The sequence below is a fragment of the Bison bison genome, unplaced genomic scaffold, assembly GCF_000754665.1.
Source record: "Bison bison bison isolate TAMUID 2011002044 unplaced genomic scaffold, Bison_UMD1.0 scf7180017864331, whole genome shotgun sequence".
NCBI lineage: Eukaryota > Metazoa > Chordata > Mammalia > Artiodactyla > Bovidae > Bison > Bison bison.
In genome coordinates this window covers 3,761,546-3,782,438 of record NW_011494903.1, presented here as the reverse complement: position 1 = coordinate 3,782,438, position 20,893 = coordinate 3,761,546, and the positions used below count along the sequence as shown (strand labels likewise).

At 38.0% G+C, this 20,893-nt stretch overlaps 1 protein-coding gene across 5 annotated transcripts in view; it reads right to left on the bottom strand.

Moving 5' to 3' along the window:
* Positions 1-20,893, bottom strand: part of RICTOR (RPTOR independent companion of MTOR, complex 2) — a 136,968-nt gene that overhangs the window by 89,591 nt on the left and 26,484 nt on the right. For 3 of the 5 annotated variants that reach the window (XM_010853745.1, XM_010853746.1, XM_010853747.1), the window contains exon 2: positions 10,726-10,823. In XM_010853745.1, the coding sequence (XP_010852047.1) occupies positions 10,726-10,823 (98 nt within the window). Of the gene's footprint in view, positions 1-10,725; positions 10,824-12,527; positions 12,971-13,075; positions 13,347-20,893 lie in introns of those variants that run through there. The other 2 variants (XM_010853749.1, XM_010853748.1) reach the window with 2 other exon arrangements.

Sequence of the window (20,893 nt, the reverse complement as noted above, 5' to 3'; positions counted from 1 at the left end):
CCCATCTCTTTCAGAATTTTCCAGTTTATTGTGATCCACACAGTCAAAGGCTTTCACATAGTCAATAAAGCAGAAATAGATGTTTTTCTGGAACTCTCTTGCTTTTTCCATGATCCAGCCGATGTTGGTAATTTGATCTCTGGTTCCTCTATCTTTTCTAAATCCAGTTTGAACATCTCGAAGTTCACATACTGTTGAAGCCTGGCTTAGAGAAGTTTGAGCGTTACTTTACTAGCATGTGAGATGAGTGCAATTGTGTGGTAGTTTGAGCATTCTTTGGCATTGCCTTTCTTTGGGATTGGAATGAAAACGGACCTTTTCCAGTCCTGTGGCCACTGCTGAGTTTTCCCAATTTGCTGGCATACTGAGTGCAGCACTTTCACAGGATCATCTTTCAGGATTTGAAATAGCTCAACTGGAATTCCGTCACCTCCACTAGCTTTGTTCATAGTGATGCTTTCTAAGGCCCACTTGACTTCACATTCCAGGATGTCTGGCTCTAGGTCAGTGATCACACCATCGTGATTATCTGGGTCGTGAAGATCTTTTTTGTACAGTTCTTCTGTGTATTCTTGCCATCTCTTCTTAACATCTTCTGCTTCTGTTAGGTCCATACCATTTCTGTCCTTTATCGAGCCCATCTTTGCATGAAATGTTCCCTTGGTATCTCTAATTTTCTTGAAGAGATCTCTAGTCTTTCCCATTCTGTTGTTTTCCTCTATTTCTTTGCATTGATTGCTGAAGAAGGCTTTCTTATCTCTTCTTGCTATTCTTTGGAACTCTGCATTCGGATGCTTGTATCTTTCCTTTTCTCCTTTGCTTTTTGCTTCTCTTCTTTTCACAGCTATTTGTATATTCTGCTTAATAAAATCCATGTGCAACATCAGTCAATCTATTTGTTATCCTTAACTCACAGAACTTCTTTACAAATTAAGTATTTCTGACAAATATAAAATATTCAAAGGTGGCTATCAACAATATTATATTTTGACAAGTTAGAAGTCTTAACCATCTCTAGGTAATAAAAATGCCTGAGATGCTTATTAAAATTATTAACTTTAAAAAACATAATGATCAGCTAAACTGGACAGTTAAATGCTATGACCATTTTACTTATAGGGCTTTGAGGGTTAACTGAACAGTTCTCCTAAAGAAACAAAAGAGAGAGTAACCCAAACTTTAAAAAATCTTGCCACAAATTAGAATTCCACAGCATAGTCTTTTTAGAGGGTAATTTATAAGTAGGTTTTAAAATAAAAAGTACAAATGCTCTTGGCTAAATAATCACAGTTTTAAAATTCTATTCTGCATAAAACAGTACTTAAGAGTGTTACTAATGCATTATTTAAAATGCAAAAAGAAGTAGCGAATACTTGCATTTTCTAATGATAGAATGATTAAATAAATTACAGTATATGTATTATGCATATGTATGTATATTTGGACGCATATACATATATATGGATGGATAGATATGCACACACACATCTATCAACACACATATGCAGCTACAAAAAAGTAGTGGATCTACATTTATAGAAAAAGAAAGGGCTCATGATATCCTGGGAAGTGGATAAAATACAAACTACAAATCTCAAGATCTCATTAAAAAAAACCCTTATGTACACATATAATAAATGTTAAATACACTGAGCATTATATCAGACATTTCTAGTTTAGCTTAATTCTTACAACATAGTAAAACATATACACATACACGCTGATAATTATACCAAAGAAGAATAAGAATAAATACCTTCTAGTGGTAACTTCTGAGAAATGGTCCTTTTGTCGGGATGAGGAGGTGGATGGGAAAAAGATGTGAGACAGGACTTTCACTTTTTACTGTATATTGTTTAATACCACTATTATTTTTATATTTAATTTATATAATTTTGAAGCTTTTTTAAACAGAACAAGATTCCTCTGGAGCTTTTCATATATGAAATTAAATATAGGGAAAGAGTTAAAATGTAAAAGAGCTAAAATATTTTCACCTTTAAAAAAAGGTCTTTAGATAATCAGCATGTTGTCAGTTTTAAAAATAGAATGCTAAGATTATTTTCATCAGCAGCCTGTTATACACAATACTTTAGTGAAATGATGTCAGAAGGCAAGCATGGGTGTGTGACATTCATGTGGTCCTAGGATCACATCACTGGCACCCTCTCTTCATACCTTAAAAGGAGGTTTAATTCTAGAGATAAAGCCCACCCTATACAACATTTCAGCCCCACTGATCTATTAAATTAACTTAATCCTAACAGGCATGCTATACTTAATAACAAAACAAATGCTAATACAACAGAAAACTCTTATTCAAACTGCAAAATCATTCCAATGTAATACCTTTAATTAAACACTTGCAATGTGCCAAGATTTGGGGAAGAGAGGGATATAAGAGTAAAAAAATAAATACTACATATTTCTTGTGCTTAATAATCTCAGTTTAATAAGAGAGCAACACAATAAATAGTAATGATACCCAAAATCATAAAATTTAGTAGACACGTATAACCTATTATAAGAACACAATGAAGGGTGACCAACTAATTCCTGTCTAACTAGTCTCCTGGAATCATAACCCTTTTTCTTATTTTCTTATTCTGCAGACCTATTCTTAGAGACTTCTAAGAATTTCTAAATATTATACTGTAAGTTAATGAACTTACAGACTGCACCAAAATAACACCAAATCTGTAAATATTTTTTAACCTAGCTCAAAAATATAGAATTCAAAGACACATTTTATTATGATTTAAATTCAATAAGCATTTATTTTGTGCTCGGTATTTGGAGAAATTTTATAATAAAACCTGCTGCTGCTAAGTTGCTTCAGTCCTGTCCAACTCTGTGTGACCCCATAGATGGCAGCCCACCAGGCTCCCCCGTCCCTGGGATTCTCCAGGCAAGAACACTGGAGTGGGTTGCCATTTCCTATCCCAATGCATGAAAGTGAAAGGTGAAAGTGAAGACACCCAGTTGTATCCAACTCTTAGCGACCCCATGGACTGCAGCCTACCAGGCTCCTCTGTCCATGGGATTTTCCAGGCAAGAGTACTGGAGTGGGGTGCCACTGTCTTCTCCGATAATAAAACCTACAGACATTTATTTACAGCACTGGCTCTTAACTGAGATGATTCTGTCCCCTAGGAAACATTCGGCAATGCTTGGAGACATTTTTGCTTTTGACAACCAGTGGAGGTATACTACAAGCATCTCCTGGGTAGAGGCCAGAGGTGCTGCTAACACTACAATGAACAAGACAGCTCCCCCAAACAAATAATTATCTGGCCCAATAAGTCAACTTGCTCAAGCTGAAAAACTGTTACAGTAACAGCTTACCAATCTCCAATTCAAGCTATTAAACAGACTCACCTTTTTACAGTCAACAAAAATTCCTGAAAATTAGCAAAAAAAAGAAAAAGAATACAAAAAACAAACCCTAGGTTGTAAAGCATTATCTGGTATGGAGTACATATTATGTGCCAAGCACTGTATTGGGACCTTGCCTCTTAACTGCAGCAAAACAATCTCTGAGTAAAGAAATCTGTCCAATGCTGCCTTGCTAGTTAGGGTCAGAGATGGGCTATTAAGACCTCACTCACTTGATCTGAAGCTCATACTTTTCTCACTGTTATCACCAGGCAGCCAAAGCAGATTTTATCAAGTCTCATGTTTATGGACTATACTAATGGAACAGCCTCTCACACCCTTACCCAATGGTTAGGCTCTCATATTCCAGAAAAATTCTAGTAAGTTTGCTTATCTGATTGTTAAATCCATAAATAATTTAAAACAGAAAATAAAAGGGCTGCTACAAGCTGATACCAGAGCCAGAGAGAAATGTGAAAACTGTACACAAAGGATATGGCAAAACAAAAGACAAAAGTACAAGCAGCTCAAAAGCCTGCCGCTGCTACTGCTGCTGCTGCTAAGTCTCTTCAGTCATGTCTGACTCTGTGTGACCCCATAGACGGCAGCCCACCAGGCTCCCCCATCCCTGGGATTCTCCAGGCAAGAACACTGGAGTGGGTTGCCATTTCCTTCTCCAATGGATGAAAGCGAAAAGTGAAAGTGAAGTCGCTCTTAGCGACCCCATGGACTGCAGCCCACCAGGCTCCTCCATCCACGGGATTTTCCAGGCAAGAGTACTGGAGTGGGTTGCCATTGCCTTCTCCACTCAGAAGCCTAGGGCCTTCAAAAGCCTAGGGCCTTTATTACAGAGACACATCATTCTATACAGTGATACGATGGGGAAAAGGAAGGAAGAAAATAGAGAGGGAAGGAGAGAAGGGAAGGTGTAGGGAAGGGTGAAAAGAGAGGAAATGAACCAGGGAAGGAGGTAAAAAGAGGAGTAGAAGGAGAGAACAGAGGGAAAGAGAAACACGAGAAGAGACTGGAAGAACACAGATCAAAGAAAGACCAAGTGGAGGGAACAACTTCGTGAAAAACCATGGGAAAAATTCAAAAGGAAACAAAGAAGTGGAGGGAGGAAAAGGGGAAAGAGAGCAACTGACCTTAACCCATAAGAAATGGAGATCTAGATAGAAATATATGTAGAATAGAGAATAGGGGAAAAGAAAGCTATCCAACAGAAATAGATGTTTAAATCACTCCTAATTCAAAAAGTTCTATACACACACTGTCTATGTTTAGTAGTTACTAGCCACACACAGGTGGCTATAAGCACAGAAATTTGTTTTAATCTGAACAGAGATGTGCTGTAACATACACAAATTGCACAACAATTATACTAAAGAAATTCTCACACTGTTAAGAAAGTTTTAGGACCCACAACAGATTTCCCAACCTGGGCATCCTGCAAAGGGACTGAGAACTCCCAGGGAATTTGACCTTGGAGGCCAGTGGGAGACTGAGCCTCCGGGTACAATCTCAAAAAAACAGAATAATCTGTTTGTTTCCAAGGCAAACCATTCTATATCACAGTAGTCCAAGTCGATGCCCCAACCACTAATGCCAAAGAAGCTGAGAATGAACGTTCTATGATGACCTATGAGACCTTCTAGAACTAACACCAAAGATGTCCTTTTCATCATAGGGAACTGGAATGCAAAAGCAGAAGTTAAGAGATACCTGTAGTAACAGGCAAGTTTGGCCTTGGAGTACAAAATGAAGCAGGGCAAAGGCTAATAGAGTTTTGCCAAGAGAACGCACTGGTTATAGTAAACACCCTCTTCCAACAACAGAACAGAAGACTCTACACATGGACATCACCAGATGGTCAACACCGAAATCATATTGATTGTATTCTTTGCAACCAAAGATGGAAAAGCTCTATACAGTCAGCAAAAACAAGACTGCGAGCTGACTGGCTCATCATAAAATCCTTATGGCAAAATTCAGACTTAAAGAAAGCAGGGAAAACCATTGGACGTTCGGGTATGACCTAAATCAAATCCCTTATGATTATACAGTGGAAGTGACAAATAGGATCAGATCTGATAGAGTGTCTGAAGAACTATGGATGGAGGTTTGTGACATTTTACAGGAGACAGTGACCAGGACCATCCCCAAGAAAAAGGAATGCAAAAAGGCAAAATGGTTGTCTGAGGAGGCCTTACAAATAGCTGAGAAAAGAAGAGAAGGTAAAGGCAAAGGAGCAAAGAAAAGATATACCCATTTGAATGCAGAGTTCCAAAGAACAGCAAGGAGAGATAAGAAAGCCTTTCTCAGTGATCACTGCAAAGAAATAGAGGAAAACAACAGAATGGGAAAGACTAGAGATCTCGTCAAGAAAATCAGGGATACTAAGGGAACATTTCATGCAAAGAGGGGCACAATAAAGGGCAGAAATGGTATGGACCTAACAGAAGCAAAAGATATTAAGAAGAGGTGGCATTAATGCAAAGAAGAACTATACAAAAGATCTTAATGATCCAGATAACCATGATGGTGTGACCGCGTGCACCTAGAGCCAGATACCCTGGAATGCGAAGCCAAGTGGGCCTCAGGAAGCGTCACTACGAACAAAGCTAGTGGAGGTGATGGAATTCCAGCTGAGCTATTTCAAATCCTAACAGATGATGCTGTGAAAGTGCTACACTCAATATGCCAGCAAATTTAGAAAACTCAGCAGTGGCCACAGGACTGGAAAAGGTCAGTTTTCATTCTAATCCCAAAGAAAGACAATGCCAAACAATGTTCCACACAACTTCCGCACAACTGCACTCATCTCACATGCTGGCAAATGTTCAAAATTCTCCAAGCAAGGCTTCAACAGTACATGAACCGAGAACTTCCAGATGTTCAAGCTGGATTTAGAAAAGGAAAGAACCAGAGATCAAATTGCCAACATCCACTGGCTCATCGAAAAAGAAAGAGAGTTCCAGAAAAACATCTACTTCTGCTTTATAGACTATGTCAAAGCCTTTGACTGTGTGGATCACAACAAACTGTGGAAAATTCTTCAAGAGACGGGAATACCAGACCACATTACCTGCCTCCTGAGAAATTGTATGCAGGTCAAGAAGCAACAGGACCACACATGGAACAATGGACTGGTTCCAAACAGTGAAAGGAGTGTATCAAGGCTGTATATAATCACCCTGCTTATTTAACCTATGTGCAGAGTATATCATGTGAAACGCTGAACTGGATAAGGCACAAGCTGGAATCAAGACTGCAGGGAGATATATCAATAACGTCAGATATGCAGATGACACCACCCTTATGGCAGAAAGCAAAGAGGAACTAAAAAGTCTCTTGATGAAAGTGAAAGAAAAGAATGGACAAAGCTGACTTAAAATTCAACATTCAAAAAAACTAAGATCATGGCATCTGGTCCTGTCACTTCATGGCAAACAGACACAGAAACAGTGGAAACAGTGACAGACTTTATTTTCTTGGGCTCCAAAATCACTGCAGATGGTGACTGCAGCCATGAAACTGAAAGACACTTGCTCCTTGGAGGAAAAGCTATGACCAACCTAGACAACATATTAAAAAGCAGAGACATTTCTTTGCCAAAAAAGGTCCATCTAGTCAAAGCTATGGTTTTTCCAGTAGTCATGTATGGATGTGAGAGTTGGACCATAAGAAAACTGAGTGCCGAAGAGCTGATGCTTTTAAACTCTCGTGTTGGAGAAAACTCTTGAGAGTCCCCTTGGACTGCGAGGAGATCAAACCAGTCAATCCTAAAGGAAATCAGTCCTGAATATTCACTGGAGGGACTGATGAAGCTGAAACTCCAATAATTTGGCCACATGATGTGAAGAACTGACTCACTGGAAAAGACCCTAATGCTGGGAAAGACTGAAGACAGGAGGAGAAGGGGCTAAGAGAGGATGAGAATGTTGGATGCCATCACCGACTCGATGGACATGAGTCTGAGCAAGCTCTGAGAGTTGGTGATGGACAGAGAAGCCTGGCATGCTGCAGTCCATGGGGTCACAAACAATCAGACATGACTGAGCAACTGAACTGAGGTGAAAACACCCACACTTATCTTCTAAGATTTAGTATGAAAAAATATTAAATATCTCATTGATATTTAATTATTGATATTTAATTGATACTAATTACATAAAATGTTAAGTTGGATATAGTGTATTAAATATAATATTAATAATAATTTCACACTTCCTTTTACTTTTTTAGTGTGACCTGCTAGAAAATTTAAAATTACAAAAGTGGCTTACATGTGTTTCTACTGTATTGTGCTTCTCCAGAGTTTAACAGTGCTTTAGGACCCATTCTCCAAGCTAGGCTTCAACAGTAATGTGAACCGGGAGCTTCCAGATATTCAAGCTGGATTTAGAAAGGGTAGAAGAACTAGAGATCAAATTGCCAACACCCACTGGATCACAGAAAAAGCAAGAGAATTCCAGAAAAACATCTACTTATGCTTCACTGACTACACTGAAGACTGACAATGCGGATCACAAAAAACTGTGGAAAACTCTTAAAGAGATGGGAATACCAACCACCTTATCTGCCTCCTAAGAAACCTGCCTGCAGGTCAAGAAGCAATAGTTAAAACTGGACATGGAACAATTGACTGGTTCCAAATTGGGAAAGGAGTACGTCAAGGCTGTATATTGTCACCCTGCTTATTTATATACAGAGTACATCACTTGAAATGCTGGGCTGGATGAAATACAATCTGGAATCAAGATTGCCAGGAGAAGTATCATTAACCTCAGATATGCAGATGACACTACCCTTATGGCAGAAAGCAAAGAGGAACTAAAGAGCCTCTTTATGAAAGTGCAAGAGGAGAGGGAAAAAGCTGGCTTAAGTTTAACATTCAAAAACCTAAGATCATGGCATCCAGTCCCATCATTTCATAGCAAACAGATGCAGAAACAATGGAAACAGTGGAAGACTTTATTTTCTTGGGCTCCAAATCACTGCAGATGGTGACTGCAGCCATGAAATTAAAAGATACTTGCTCTTTGGAAGAAAAGCTATGACAAACCATGACAGCATATTAAAAAGCAGAGACATTACTTTACCAACAAAAGTCCATCTAGTCAAGGCTATGGTTTTCCCAGTAGTTATGGTGAACCATAAAGAAAGCTGAGTGCCAAACAATTGATGCTTTTCAACTGCAGTGTTGGAGAAGACTCTTCTTAAGAGTCCCTTGGACAGCAAGAAGATCAAATCAGTCAATCCTAAAGGAAATCAGTCCTGAATATTCACGGGAAGGACGGAAGTTGAAGCTGAAACTCCAATATTTGGGCCACATGATGCATAAAGCCAATTCATTAGAAAAGACTTTGATGCTGGGATAGATTGAAGGCAGGAGAAGGGGACAACATAGGACGAGATGGTTGGAAGGCAACACCGACTCAATGGACATGAGTTTGAGCAAGCTCCAGGAGATGGTGAAGGACAGGGATGCCTGGTGTGCTGCAGTCCATGGGGTTGCAAAGAGTCAGACACGACTGAAGACTAAACAACAAAAAAAGGACCCATTCCGGTGCCAAAGTGAAATAAAAGAAATCACTGCCATTCTTACATTCATTCTTCTTTTAGAATCCCAGTTGTAAACGATATGGAAGTACATAACTAGATGTCAAGCTGATTATAACATGAACCAGGAGATCAAACAAGACATAAACCTCTATTAACTGTTTTTAACAGTTAAATGAAGGCAAGTGCTAAGACATGTTACTATTAGACTGGGTGAAGAATGATGACATAAAACTGGGAAATTTAATAGAGTAAAACCAGGAGATTCAATTTGTAACCTTGAAATAACTCTAGGTCTTAAAAATCTGATATTACCTGAGTAGTACACTGAAGAAATGTATTTGAAGATTTTCAACACTTTCATAAAAATGAAACATACAACAAGGATATTTTTGAAAACCCCTTCACAAGCACTTATTCAATGTTTTTGAAAGTTTTTTTAAAAATCACTGTCATCACTCATACAAGATAATTTTCTCATGTTGTATAAAATTAAATCCCAGAATGTTTCATTAAGAAAAAAATAAGTGTATATGTATATTTCACCAACTATGGAAAGAAAAAAACTAATCTACTTCGTATTTATTATATAACACCTTATTGGGAAAAAAATTTTTTGTTACTTAGTGACTATATTCTTACCCCTTCTATTTCTATGAAATAAAATCAAATTCAAGCCACAGTCTAACTACCAAGTAGCAAAGAATTAAACATTTTGGAAAGATTAAAACAGTGTGACTCAAATTTTAATGGACACCCAAATTCATCTGAGATATTCATTAAAATGTAGATTCTCACTGAGTAGGTCTGGGTGGGGTTGAAAACTGTCCATATCAAACAAACTCCAAGGTGACACCAATGTTGCAGGTCTATGGATCACACTTTTAGTAAGCAGCTAAAACAATTATTCCTATGTTTAAAATGTACAACAAGGCACTATACTCAATATTTGTAACAGCCTATAAGGGAAAAGAATCTGAAAATGAGTATATATAATCTGAATCGCATGCTGTACACCTAATACTAACATGACACTGTAAATCGACTAAACTTCAATAAAATATAAAAATAAATAAAACGTAAAATAATTTATACTTAGTAAAGTAAAAATGGAAATTCATTTTCCCAAAGGAAGCATTCTATTTTCTATTTATGGCAGGTATTTTAGTGTTTCAAATAACAGGTATTTTAGTGTTTCCACGAGTTGGCTGTTCGGCATTACCAGGCTCCCAACCATACCAATCCATCTATCAAACTTGGGAATTCTTGGTGGCTAGTAGAGATCAGGTCAATATTTATTTGGGACAAGTACCCTAACATGTATGTTGAGTTCTGAGATCCAGATAATGGAAACAGAGTTATCAGGAAAGAAGAGGAAGTGGTAATATTTCTCTGGAAATCATTACATCTATGAAATGCAACACACCATACTCATGTACCAACATATTTATAATATGATACCCCATAAAAATGAATATTAAAAGGCAACAGAATTACATCCTTATGTGACTAATAGTGGAGACTGAATTACTGATTTCTCAGTGATTTCCCTTTATTCTCTTCTGAACCTACCAAATATTTGACAACAAATGTCAAATATGTCTCATTATTCAAATATACTTTTAAATTTAAAAACATATAACAAAAATCCATGAGAAAGGGCCAAGGAAACACTAATATTGAGGGAATACTGAAGAATTTCTTGTTAATGGTGGTTAAGATATACCTAACAAGTACAATAAGGAAAAAATAACTTAGGATGATAATGTAAAGACTGAAGTTACTTACCTTAGTAAAGTTATTCAGATGGCCTAGCTTTCTCATATTTGATACTCCTTGCAATTTGGCCACATTTTGGAGAATCTCCCTTAAGTTATCAGAAGGTTCTAGAACAGATAAAATAATTTAACATAATTTTAAAAGATTAAGATAATTTTAAAATAATTTTATTTTCCCTAACAAAACACATGAAACATGCATTATTAAAACTTCACAACTTTGACTCTCAGGTTTTCTTTAAAGTCTTACTTTCTGTATCAAATCTACCTACTTAGGAGACTTCAAAGTTTATGTGGATGACTCAATGAATGACCTGCACCTCTCTACTCCATTTATACCTATGGTCCAACTCTCTACATCACCTGGAACTATTTAACCACTAATTCTAAAATTTCAACCCCAACTGCAAGAACACCTTTCACTTCTGGCCATAATGTAGTAACCGGAACCAAACATACTGTCTTATTTGAATCAACCCCAAAATTGAAAAAAAAACACATAAAACAACAGTTCTCAAAACACTGGACATTAAGTAAAGAAAAATAATCATTGAGAAACGAAAAAAAAAAAAAAAAAAGAATGCTCTACAACTGCCCTCAGTTTACTGTCATTAGAGTGTTTCCAGGCCTTGGTGCTGAGAGGAGATACCCAGGCAAACTGAGTTCAAGAAACAGAGCTCAGAGTCCAAGGAGAACAAACTGTACCAGAGAACAGAGCACGGCCCAGAGAGAACACTAAACATCTGCAGAAGGACCCTTTATGCAGCCATTACAGCAACAGCTGGCGCATGTGTGTGAGGAAATTATCACTCAAAAAAAGTAAAGGGATGAGTATCATGTGTTTACACAGGACAGGGAGCAGTGCTTGTTTCTAATGGCCATACTGAAAAACTTAATAGTGCATGGGGCATTGGACAGAGTATTCAGAAAAGTCTTGGCTCAGTGGTGGGGAACAATCATGTACAGACTAAACATTTCTTTGATTCTACCTAACAAATCTTTGGGCTTCCCTGGCAGTTCAGGTGGTAAAGAATCTGCCTGCCATGCAGGAGACCCCGTTTCGATTTCTGGATTGGGAAGATCCTCTGAAGAAGGGATAGGCTACCCACTCCAGTATTCTTGGGCTTCCACGGTGGCTCAAACCGCAAAGAATCCACCTACAATGTGGGAGACTTGGGTTTGATCCCTGGGTTAGGAAGATCCCAGAGGAAGGCATTGCAACCCACTCCAGTGTTCTTGCCTGGAGAAACTCCATGGACAGAGGAGCCTGGCAGGCTACTGTCTATGGGGTCACAAAAAGTTGGACACAACTGAAGTAACTAAGCACACAGCACACAACAAATCTTCAAAGCAAGATTTGAAAGAATCAAACTGTTTCCAAATAACTAAAATGTCTCAGACCAAAGCTCAGTAAGAATCATAAAAGAAAAATAGAAAACACCTAATGAAGCAAAATTTACAATGACTAGTATCCAAATATCATCAGACATGCAAAGCAGCAGGAAAACATGACTCATAGTAAGCAGAAAAATTAATCAACTGAAAATGACCCAGAACCGACACAGATAGTATTAGGTTGGTGCAAACATAATCACGGTTCGGGGCTGTGAATTTTAAATCATTATAACTAGGTTCAAACACATTTTTATTAATCAAAATAGGAACCATTATAATCAACACATTTTTGTCAACAAGAAATAAGTTTGTTCATTCCTTTGGTGCAAAAACCTGTGCTTCAGACTTCGATAAACTCTTGGAAAGCATTTTCCACATCCTGCTGGTTGTGGAAGCATTTTCCATGCAAAAAGTTACCGAAATGCTTGAAGAAGTGAATCAGTTGGCGAGAGGTTAGATGAATGTAGCAGATGAGGCAAAACTTCGTAGCCTAATTCATTCAACTTCAGAAGTGTTGGTTGTGAGACATGTGGTTGGACGTTGTCATGGAAAAGAATGCCAGCTCGAGGCTTTGCAGATTTCAGTGCCTCTCTCATCAATTTGCGGAGCACTCTCAGAATGGTCTCAGGGGGATTTAAAAAGCTGTAGTGGATCAGACCAGCAGCAGATGGACAAATGGTGACCACGACCTTTTCTGGTGTAAGTTTGTCTTTGGGAAGTGCTTTGGAGCCTCTTCTCGGTCCAACCACTGGGTTGGTAATCACAGTGGTAATTAGCAATTAGTGGTAAAGTAATTAGCCTCCAATTAAAATAAATTTAAAAAAAAACCCACTTTTAGTCACGCATCACAATCCAAAAAAAAAAAAAAAATGGTTCTTAGTTGTTGCACAGAATAAGAGAAGACAACACTTCAAAATCATTTTTTTGATTTGCTTACTAGGCACCCAATTATCAAGCTTTTTCACCTTTCCAATTTGCTTCAGATGCCAAATAACCAAAGAATGGTCAACACTTGAGTTCTTGGGCAACTTCTCGTGTAGTTCTAAGAGGATTAGCATCGATGATCCTCTCAATTGGTTGTTGTCAACTTCTGACGGCCGGCCACCGCACTCCTCATCTTCAAGGCTCTTGTCTCTTCTGAAAAACTTCTCGAACCACCATTGCACTGTACGTTTGTTAGCAGTTCCTGGGCCAAATGTGTTACTGATGTTGCAAGTTGTCTCTGCAGCTTTATGACCCATGTTGAACTTGAATAAGAAAATCACTCAAATTTACTTTTTGTGTAACATCATTTCCCTAGTCTAAAATATAAACAGCAAGTAATAAGTCATTAGCAAAAAAACAAAGTAAGAAATGTGCATTAAAATGATACATAACATAATCACATTTCTTTAAGACTATTCCAATATCAAATGGCAAAGTTCAACAATGACAAACCTCAATTACTCTTGCAACAATCTAATACAATCAGTAGAAAAGGACATTAAAACAATTTTTATAACTGTAGTCTATATTTCAAAACCTTAGGGAGAGGCATAAAAAGTGTAAACAGCACTGAAACTGAATTTCTGGAGACGAAAACTAGTGTCTCAGATGTAAATATATTGGATGAGAAAAAAAGCATAATAGCTTTTATAGAAAGTAAGAGTTGTGAATTTTGAAGACAAAGCAATAAGAATTATCCAAAATGTAACACAAAGGGAAAAAAGAAAAATGAAAAGACCAACAGCAAACTATAGGGATTCAAGCAGCTTAACAAAATTGCAATATGTGTAACCAGAGTCCCTAAAGAAAAAAGTTTGGAATAGAAGAATTAATTGAAGAAATAATAGATGAAAACTTTCCAAGTTTGATCAAAGTAAGCCAATAAATCCAAGAAGTTCAATCAATCCCAAGCACAAGGAAAAGGACCAAGGTACATCATAATCAAATTACTCAAAATCACTGGTAGAGGAAAAATCTTAAAAGCAACCAGATTAAAAAAAAGACTGCAGCCATGAAATTAAAAGACACTTGCTCCTTGGAAGGAAAGCTATGACAAACCTAGATAGTATATTAAAAAGCAGAGACATCACTTTGCTAACAAAAGTCCACACAGTCAAATTTATGGTTTTTACAACAGTCATACACAGATGTGAGAGTTGGACCATAAAAAAGGCTGAGAGCAGAAGAATTGATGCTTTCAAACTGTGGTGTAGGAGAAGATTCTTGAGTCCCTTGGACTGCAAGAAAATCACCAGTCAATCCTAAAGGAAATCAGGAATATTCAGGAAATCCTGAATATTCATTGGAAGGACTGATGCTGAAGCTCCAATACTCTGGCCACCTGATGAGAAGAGCCAACTCAATGGAAAAGACCCTGTTTCTGGGAAAGATTGAAGGCAAAAGGGGAAGCGAGTGGCAGAGGATAAGATGGTTAGATAGCATCACAGACTCAATGGACATGAATTTGAGCAAACTCCAGGAAATAGTGGAGGACAGAGGAGCCCAGCAGTCCATGAGGTCTCAAAGAATAGGGCATGACTTAGCGACTGAACAACAACAAAGACAGACAAGTTACATACAGAGAAATAAAGAGAAAAATGACAAATTTCTCCCAGAAAACAAAGCAAATGAGAAGACAGGGGAACAACTTTAAAATACTGAAAGAAAATAAAAAGCTTTTAAAATGCAAAAACAATCCTTAGTTCACCTGTTTTACAAAAACAGGCCAAAGCCAGAAATTACCCTGTGGTTGGGAATCTGCCAACCCTTGGATACTGTGTCAATATTCAAGTTATTTTTCTATTAACATATTCAGCATCCTATTTGCTTTAAACAAAAGCACAATCTAAAAAAGGAAAAAAATTGTCACATTATTGATATTTTACTTTAAGACCTATTATGACTTTCCTTTGAGATTTTAATCTGTTAACACAAACTAAGGAGCTATTTGTTTTGAATAAGTGTTTTCCTCAGCAAATAAAACATCACATTGTTCTATAAATTTAGCTTGCCTCTGCTTCTCTCCATTCTGTTATACTCAGTGTGAGCCATGACAACCACACACTGGTTAGTGTCAAACCACTAAGCATATTACATATCCTGCTGCTGCTGCCGCCAAGTCACTAAGTTCCATCAGTCGTGTCCGACTCTGCGTGATCCTACAGACAGCAGCCCACCAGGCTCCTCTGTCCACAGGATTCTCCAGGCAAGAATACTGGAGTGGGTTGCCATTTCTTTCTCCATTACATACCCTAGCTATCTCCAATCTCTTTGAAATTGCTACAAAGATCAAACCCCACGAGGGCCTCCCTGGTGGCTCAGATGGTAAAGAGCCTGCATGCAATGTGGGAGACCCAGGTTTGATCCCTGGGTCAAGAAGATCCACTGGAGAAGGAAATTGCAACAAAACTCCAATATTCTTGCCGGGAAAATCCCATAGATGGAGAAGCCTGGTGGGCTACAGTCCATGGGGTCGAAAAGTCAGACACCACTGAGTGACTAAGACACAAGATCAAAATAGTCAATCTTAAGGGAAATCAACCCTGAATACTCATTAGAAGGACTGATGCTGAAGCTGAAGCTCCAATATTTTGCTGATCTGATGCGAACAGCCAACTAACTGGAAAAGTGCCTGATGATGGGAAAGATTGAGGACAGAAGACGACAGTATGGGACCTGGCATGCTGCAATCTATGGAGTCCCAAAGAGTTGAACATGACCAGGCAACTGAACAAGATCATTCATTTGATTTCAGAATATTTCCTACAAATACTGGATATATTTATTTTAACTCCAATGAAATTTGATCTAATATTAGATGGTTTAGGGTATGTCTTTATAATTAGTAACTTTTCATCTTAAACATGGAATGAAAACAGCTTATCACTGTGTGGTATCAGAGCTCATACAAAAAAAACTGTAAGGAACTATGAGTAGATCACTATTGGTAATATCTTTTTGTTATAAATGGTACCTGTTTGGAGACACTGAAAAAGAAAAATTATAAGTAAGCCAATGATTTTTAAATGATTTAACTATATTTGAGAACATACTACAATTTTTAACAACACTTGCACTAATTCAGAACCTATATCAGTTTGCAAGTCAGAGTTTACTAAAAGGCATTGTGAAATTCACCTACTGGAAATACATAATTTAACCATCTTACATCAATTTATAATTGAGTAGTCAGACATCAAACAGTTTCACTAAAGCAAGGACCCAGTTTCTGCTATGTAGTATGTGACAGGACTAATATTTATGATGATTAGGTTGAAGATATAGTTTTCAAAAAGGCTTGCATATTTCTAATTATTGCCTATTTTCTAGGTACAAACTGATTGCAGACATTTTTGAAAAGCCACAATTTTGTGACAAAAATAAAACCTCGAGTCTGAACTCACTCACTTAAGAAGTATTAACTGAACACCTACTATGGTCAAGTACTGTTTTAGGTACTGGGAATAATACATCAATGAACAAGAGACATCATTTCTTACTGGACCTTATAAACAATTGGAAGAAAACTGAGGATTAACAACAGAAAAAGCCACAAAATGAAAACTGACAGGTAGTCAGAAGCCAATACTGTGTCAAATGTTTGCCTAATAAATACTGATATAAAATGAACCTACCATACTTTAATGCACTGTTGCTGTCAATCCAAATCAAATCAGCCTTTCTTCTTTCCCCTCCTCATCCCTTTGTCTTATATATAATTACCATCTGAGCCACCAGGGAAGCCCATACAATTACCAGGAACCCCCAAACAGAATTGGAATATGGAAGAGCTTCTAAGTTTCTTCATAATATATTTCCTGACAGAACATGTTTCCTTCCAGAAACTCATACTTCTTCCCAAATTCAAAAATAGCATCGAAGTGAAGTCACTCAGTCATGTCCGATTCTTTGCAACCCCATGGACTGTAGCCTAACAGGCTCCTCCATTCATGGAATTTTCCAGGCAAGAATACTGGAGTGGGTTCCCATTTCCTTCTCCAGGAGATCTTCCCAACCCAGGGACTGAGCCCAGGTCTCCCACCTTGTAGGCAGACGCTTTACCATCTGAGCCACCAGGGTAGCATTAGGGCCATTTTAAACATCAAATACTATGTATGCTCTTATGTTACAATGTTCTTATGGGGATCCATAACTTCAAATACTAAGGTAAATTTGCCCTGGTTAAGTGAGAAGTCCCTAGTTTCTTCCTTACATGCTAGATCAGGAGTATCTAAACATTTTAATTAAAAACCCAGACAGTAAGTATTTTAGGCCATAAAGTCTGTTCTGTTGTAACCTCAATTCTGTTGTAATCAAGAAAGCAATAGAGAAAATAGGTAAGTAAATGAATGAGGCTATGTTTCAATAACACTGGCTCATGATCTGTCAACTGTCAACTCCTATGCTAGACAGAACTTAAAACTACACGAGCAAGCTGAGATCAATGGACTTTTTATTGGGGTGGGGGGAGTGCACAGGGGAGAGAATTTAAGGAGGAGTTTACCTCTTTGATGGAGAAGGCAATGGCACCCCACTCCAGTATTCTTGCCTGGAAAATCCCATGGATGGAGGAGCCTGGTGGGCTGCAGTCCATGAGGTCGCTAAGGGTTGGACATGACTAAGCGACCTCACCTTCACTTTTCACTTTCATGCATTGGAGAAGGAAATGGCAACCCACCCCAGTGTTCTTGCCTGGAGAATCCCAGGGACGGGGGAGCCTGGTGGGCTGCCGTCTCTGGGGTCGCACAGAGTCGGACACGACTGAAGTGACCCAGCATTAGCATTACCTCTCTGATTTCTTACTACTTTCACTTAATGTTTCTAGTTCAGCCTCTCCAAAACTGTGCTATGTGAAATGTATAAAGCACAAATGAGATAATCCACTAGGATTTCCCTGAAGCCCAGTAGTTTAGCCCAGAGATGCATTAAGTAAAAAAGAGGGAAAAAAAAAAAAGTGGCTAAAAAAAAAAAAAAAAAAAAAAAAAAAAATGTGGCTAGCTGGCAATGATGGCCAACCATTCAAATGCAAGGAAGCAAAACACAAAAGAACTGCTAAAATTACTGTTGCTCTTTTCCTCTTATTGTGTAACTTGTAGTCCTATGCATGTTCCCAGTGACTCTCTGGAAGTAATGAAATAACTATAGTCAATATTCAGCAATTTAATATTATATAAGCACAAACATGCATACATATATACAAATATATATACAGAAAACCACCAAAAGAAAACTACAGTAAAGAACACTTTTATCTCTATACATCTATAGATACACACATATATATATATTCATTCCCCCTTTAGCTTAATTTTCCATATATGTACATATACATACATGCACAGATGTATATATATATGTATGTATATATATATACACACACACACACGATGTAAGCATGCGTTTATTTTAAAATGTTTCCAATATATACTGCTTTGTAACATGCTGTGATAAATCATATTATTAATAATATCCTTACCTGTCAATAAATATATAGCATAAAATTGATACTTAAATAAATTTTGGTTCAAGTACACAGAGTAAATTAATGACCAAATACTAGTGGCATACATTTATTTGAGAGTAACAGAAAGAACAATTCTGAAATAAAAAAGAACTGGATTTCAATCTAGCTTGCTGCTGTTTAGTTGCTAAATTGTGTCTGACTCTCTGCAACCCCACAGACTATAAGCATGTCAGGCTTTGCTGTCCTTCACTATCTCCCGGAACTTGCTCAAATTTATGTCCATTGAGTGGTGATGCTATCTACATCTGTATCATCCTCTGCCACCTCACTCTCCTGTTGCTTTTAATCTTTTCCAGCATCAGAGTCTTTTCCAATGAGTCCGCTATTCCCATCAAGTGGCCAAAGTATTGGAGTCTCGGCTTCTGCATCAGTCCTTCCAATGAATATTCAGGGTTGATTTCCTTTAGGATTGACTGGTTTGATCTCCTTTCAATTCAAGGGACTCTTAAGTCTTCTCCTGCACCATAATTCGAAAGCATCAATTCTTCAGTGCTCAGTCTTCTTATGTTCCAACTCTAGTATCTGTACATGACTACTAGAAAAACCACAGCTTTAAAAGGAATCTAGCTTAAACACCTACAAACCATGTATTCTTGACTACTTTACTAAACCTCACAGACACCATTTTCTTATACTGGGTTGGCCAAAAAGTTCATTTTGGGTTTTTCCCATAAAATGTTAAGATTATAGTGAATAAGTGAGTGAAAGTCACTCCATCGCGTCCAGCTCTTTGTGATCCCATGGACTCTGCAGTCCACGTAATTCTCTAGGCTAGAATACTGGAGTAGGTAGCCGTTCCCTTCTCCAGGGGATCTTTCCAACCCAGGGATTGAATCCAGGTCCCCCTCACTGCAGGCTGATTCTTTACCAGCTGAGCCACAATGGAAGTCCAAGAATACTGGTAGCCTATTCCTTCTCCAGTGGATGTTCCCAATCCAGGAATTGAACCAGGTCTCCTGCACTGCAGGTGGATTCTTTACCAGCTGAGCTAACAGGGAAGCCCAAGGTTATAGTGAATATATTATACTAATTACCTAACCTTGAAGGCATTGTTTCAAGGTGTGAGGTACAACTTAGCAGAGTGCCTAGCCCATAACAGATGTTCAATAAATAGCAGCAACTATCATTAAAATTAGTTATTATCTGCTTACAGAAACAATTTTTATGGATCAATTATGTGAAAGTTATGCAGCCAGCGCAAATAAATGTTTAATTCACATATTAGTGTGTCTAACGGAGAAGGCAATGGCACCCCACTCCAGCACTCTTGCCTGGCAAATCCCATGGATGGAGGAGCCTGGTGGGCTGCAGTCCATGGGGTCGCGAAGAGTCGGACACGACTGAGCGACTTCACTTTCACTTTTCACTTTCATGCATTGGAGAAGGAAATGGCAACCCACTCCAGTGTTCTTGCCTGGAGAATTCCAGGGACAGAGGAGCCTAATGGGCTTTAGTCTATGGGGTCACACAGAGTCGGACACGACTGAAGCGACTCAGCAGCAGTAGCAGCAGTGTGTCTAAATTAATGAATTTTGCCTACATGTTTTAGCATATTACTTTTATGATCCAAGATTTGCTCATTTTTGAAGTAAAATTTTTTGTTTTATTTGCCTTCTTAAAAATGCCAGAGTAATGAGTGGGCACAGAGTTGGACAATATTTTCTGTGATTTATTTGTGAATATACATGAACAAATGCTAACAAGCATCAAGCTAGAAAAGCTGGATGCATAAGAATGTAACAAAATTAAATGTGACTTCATAAATCTGATATGTATTACTTAATTACATCTCAATATTATCTGTTTATTATGAGAAGACATAAAGGATTAAAAATACATGGCAATACCTATAGTTAGTATTTCCTTTGTAAAAGCCAGCAACAAATCTGTCTCCTCCATCAGCAAGGACAGTGAAAGTACATCTTCTCACCCTTACCCACAGGTCCAAAAGGTGAGGAAGCACTGCTTGAAATTATTTAACATTTCCTGAAATTCTAACAATTATTAATATCAAAGAGTTATATAATTTAGGAGGGAAAAGATCAAAATGATAGCATCCTGGGAAAACGGCCTTCCTTTTACCTTTAACACAAAGGAACTAAAAACTTCTTCAGTTCAGATCAGTTCAGTTCAGTTGCTCAGACATGTCCAACTCTTTGCAACCCCATGAATCGCAGCACGCCAGGCCTCCCTGTCCATCACCAACTCCCAGAGTTCACTCAGACTCACGTCCATCGAGTCAGTGATGCCATCCAGCCATCTCATCCTCTGTCAT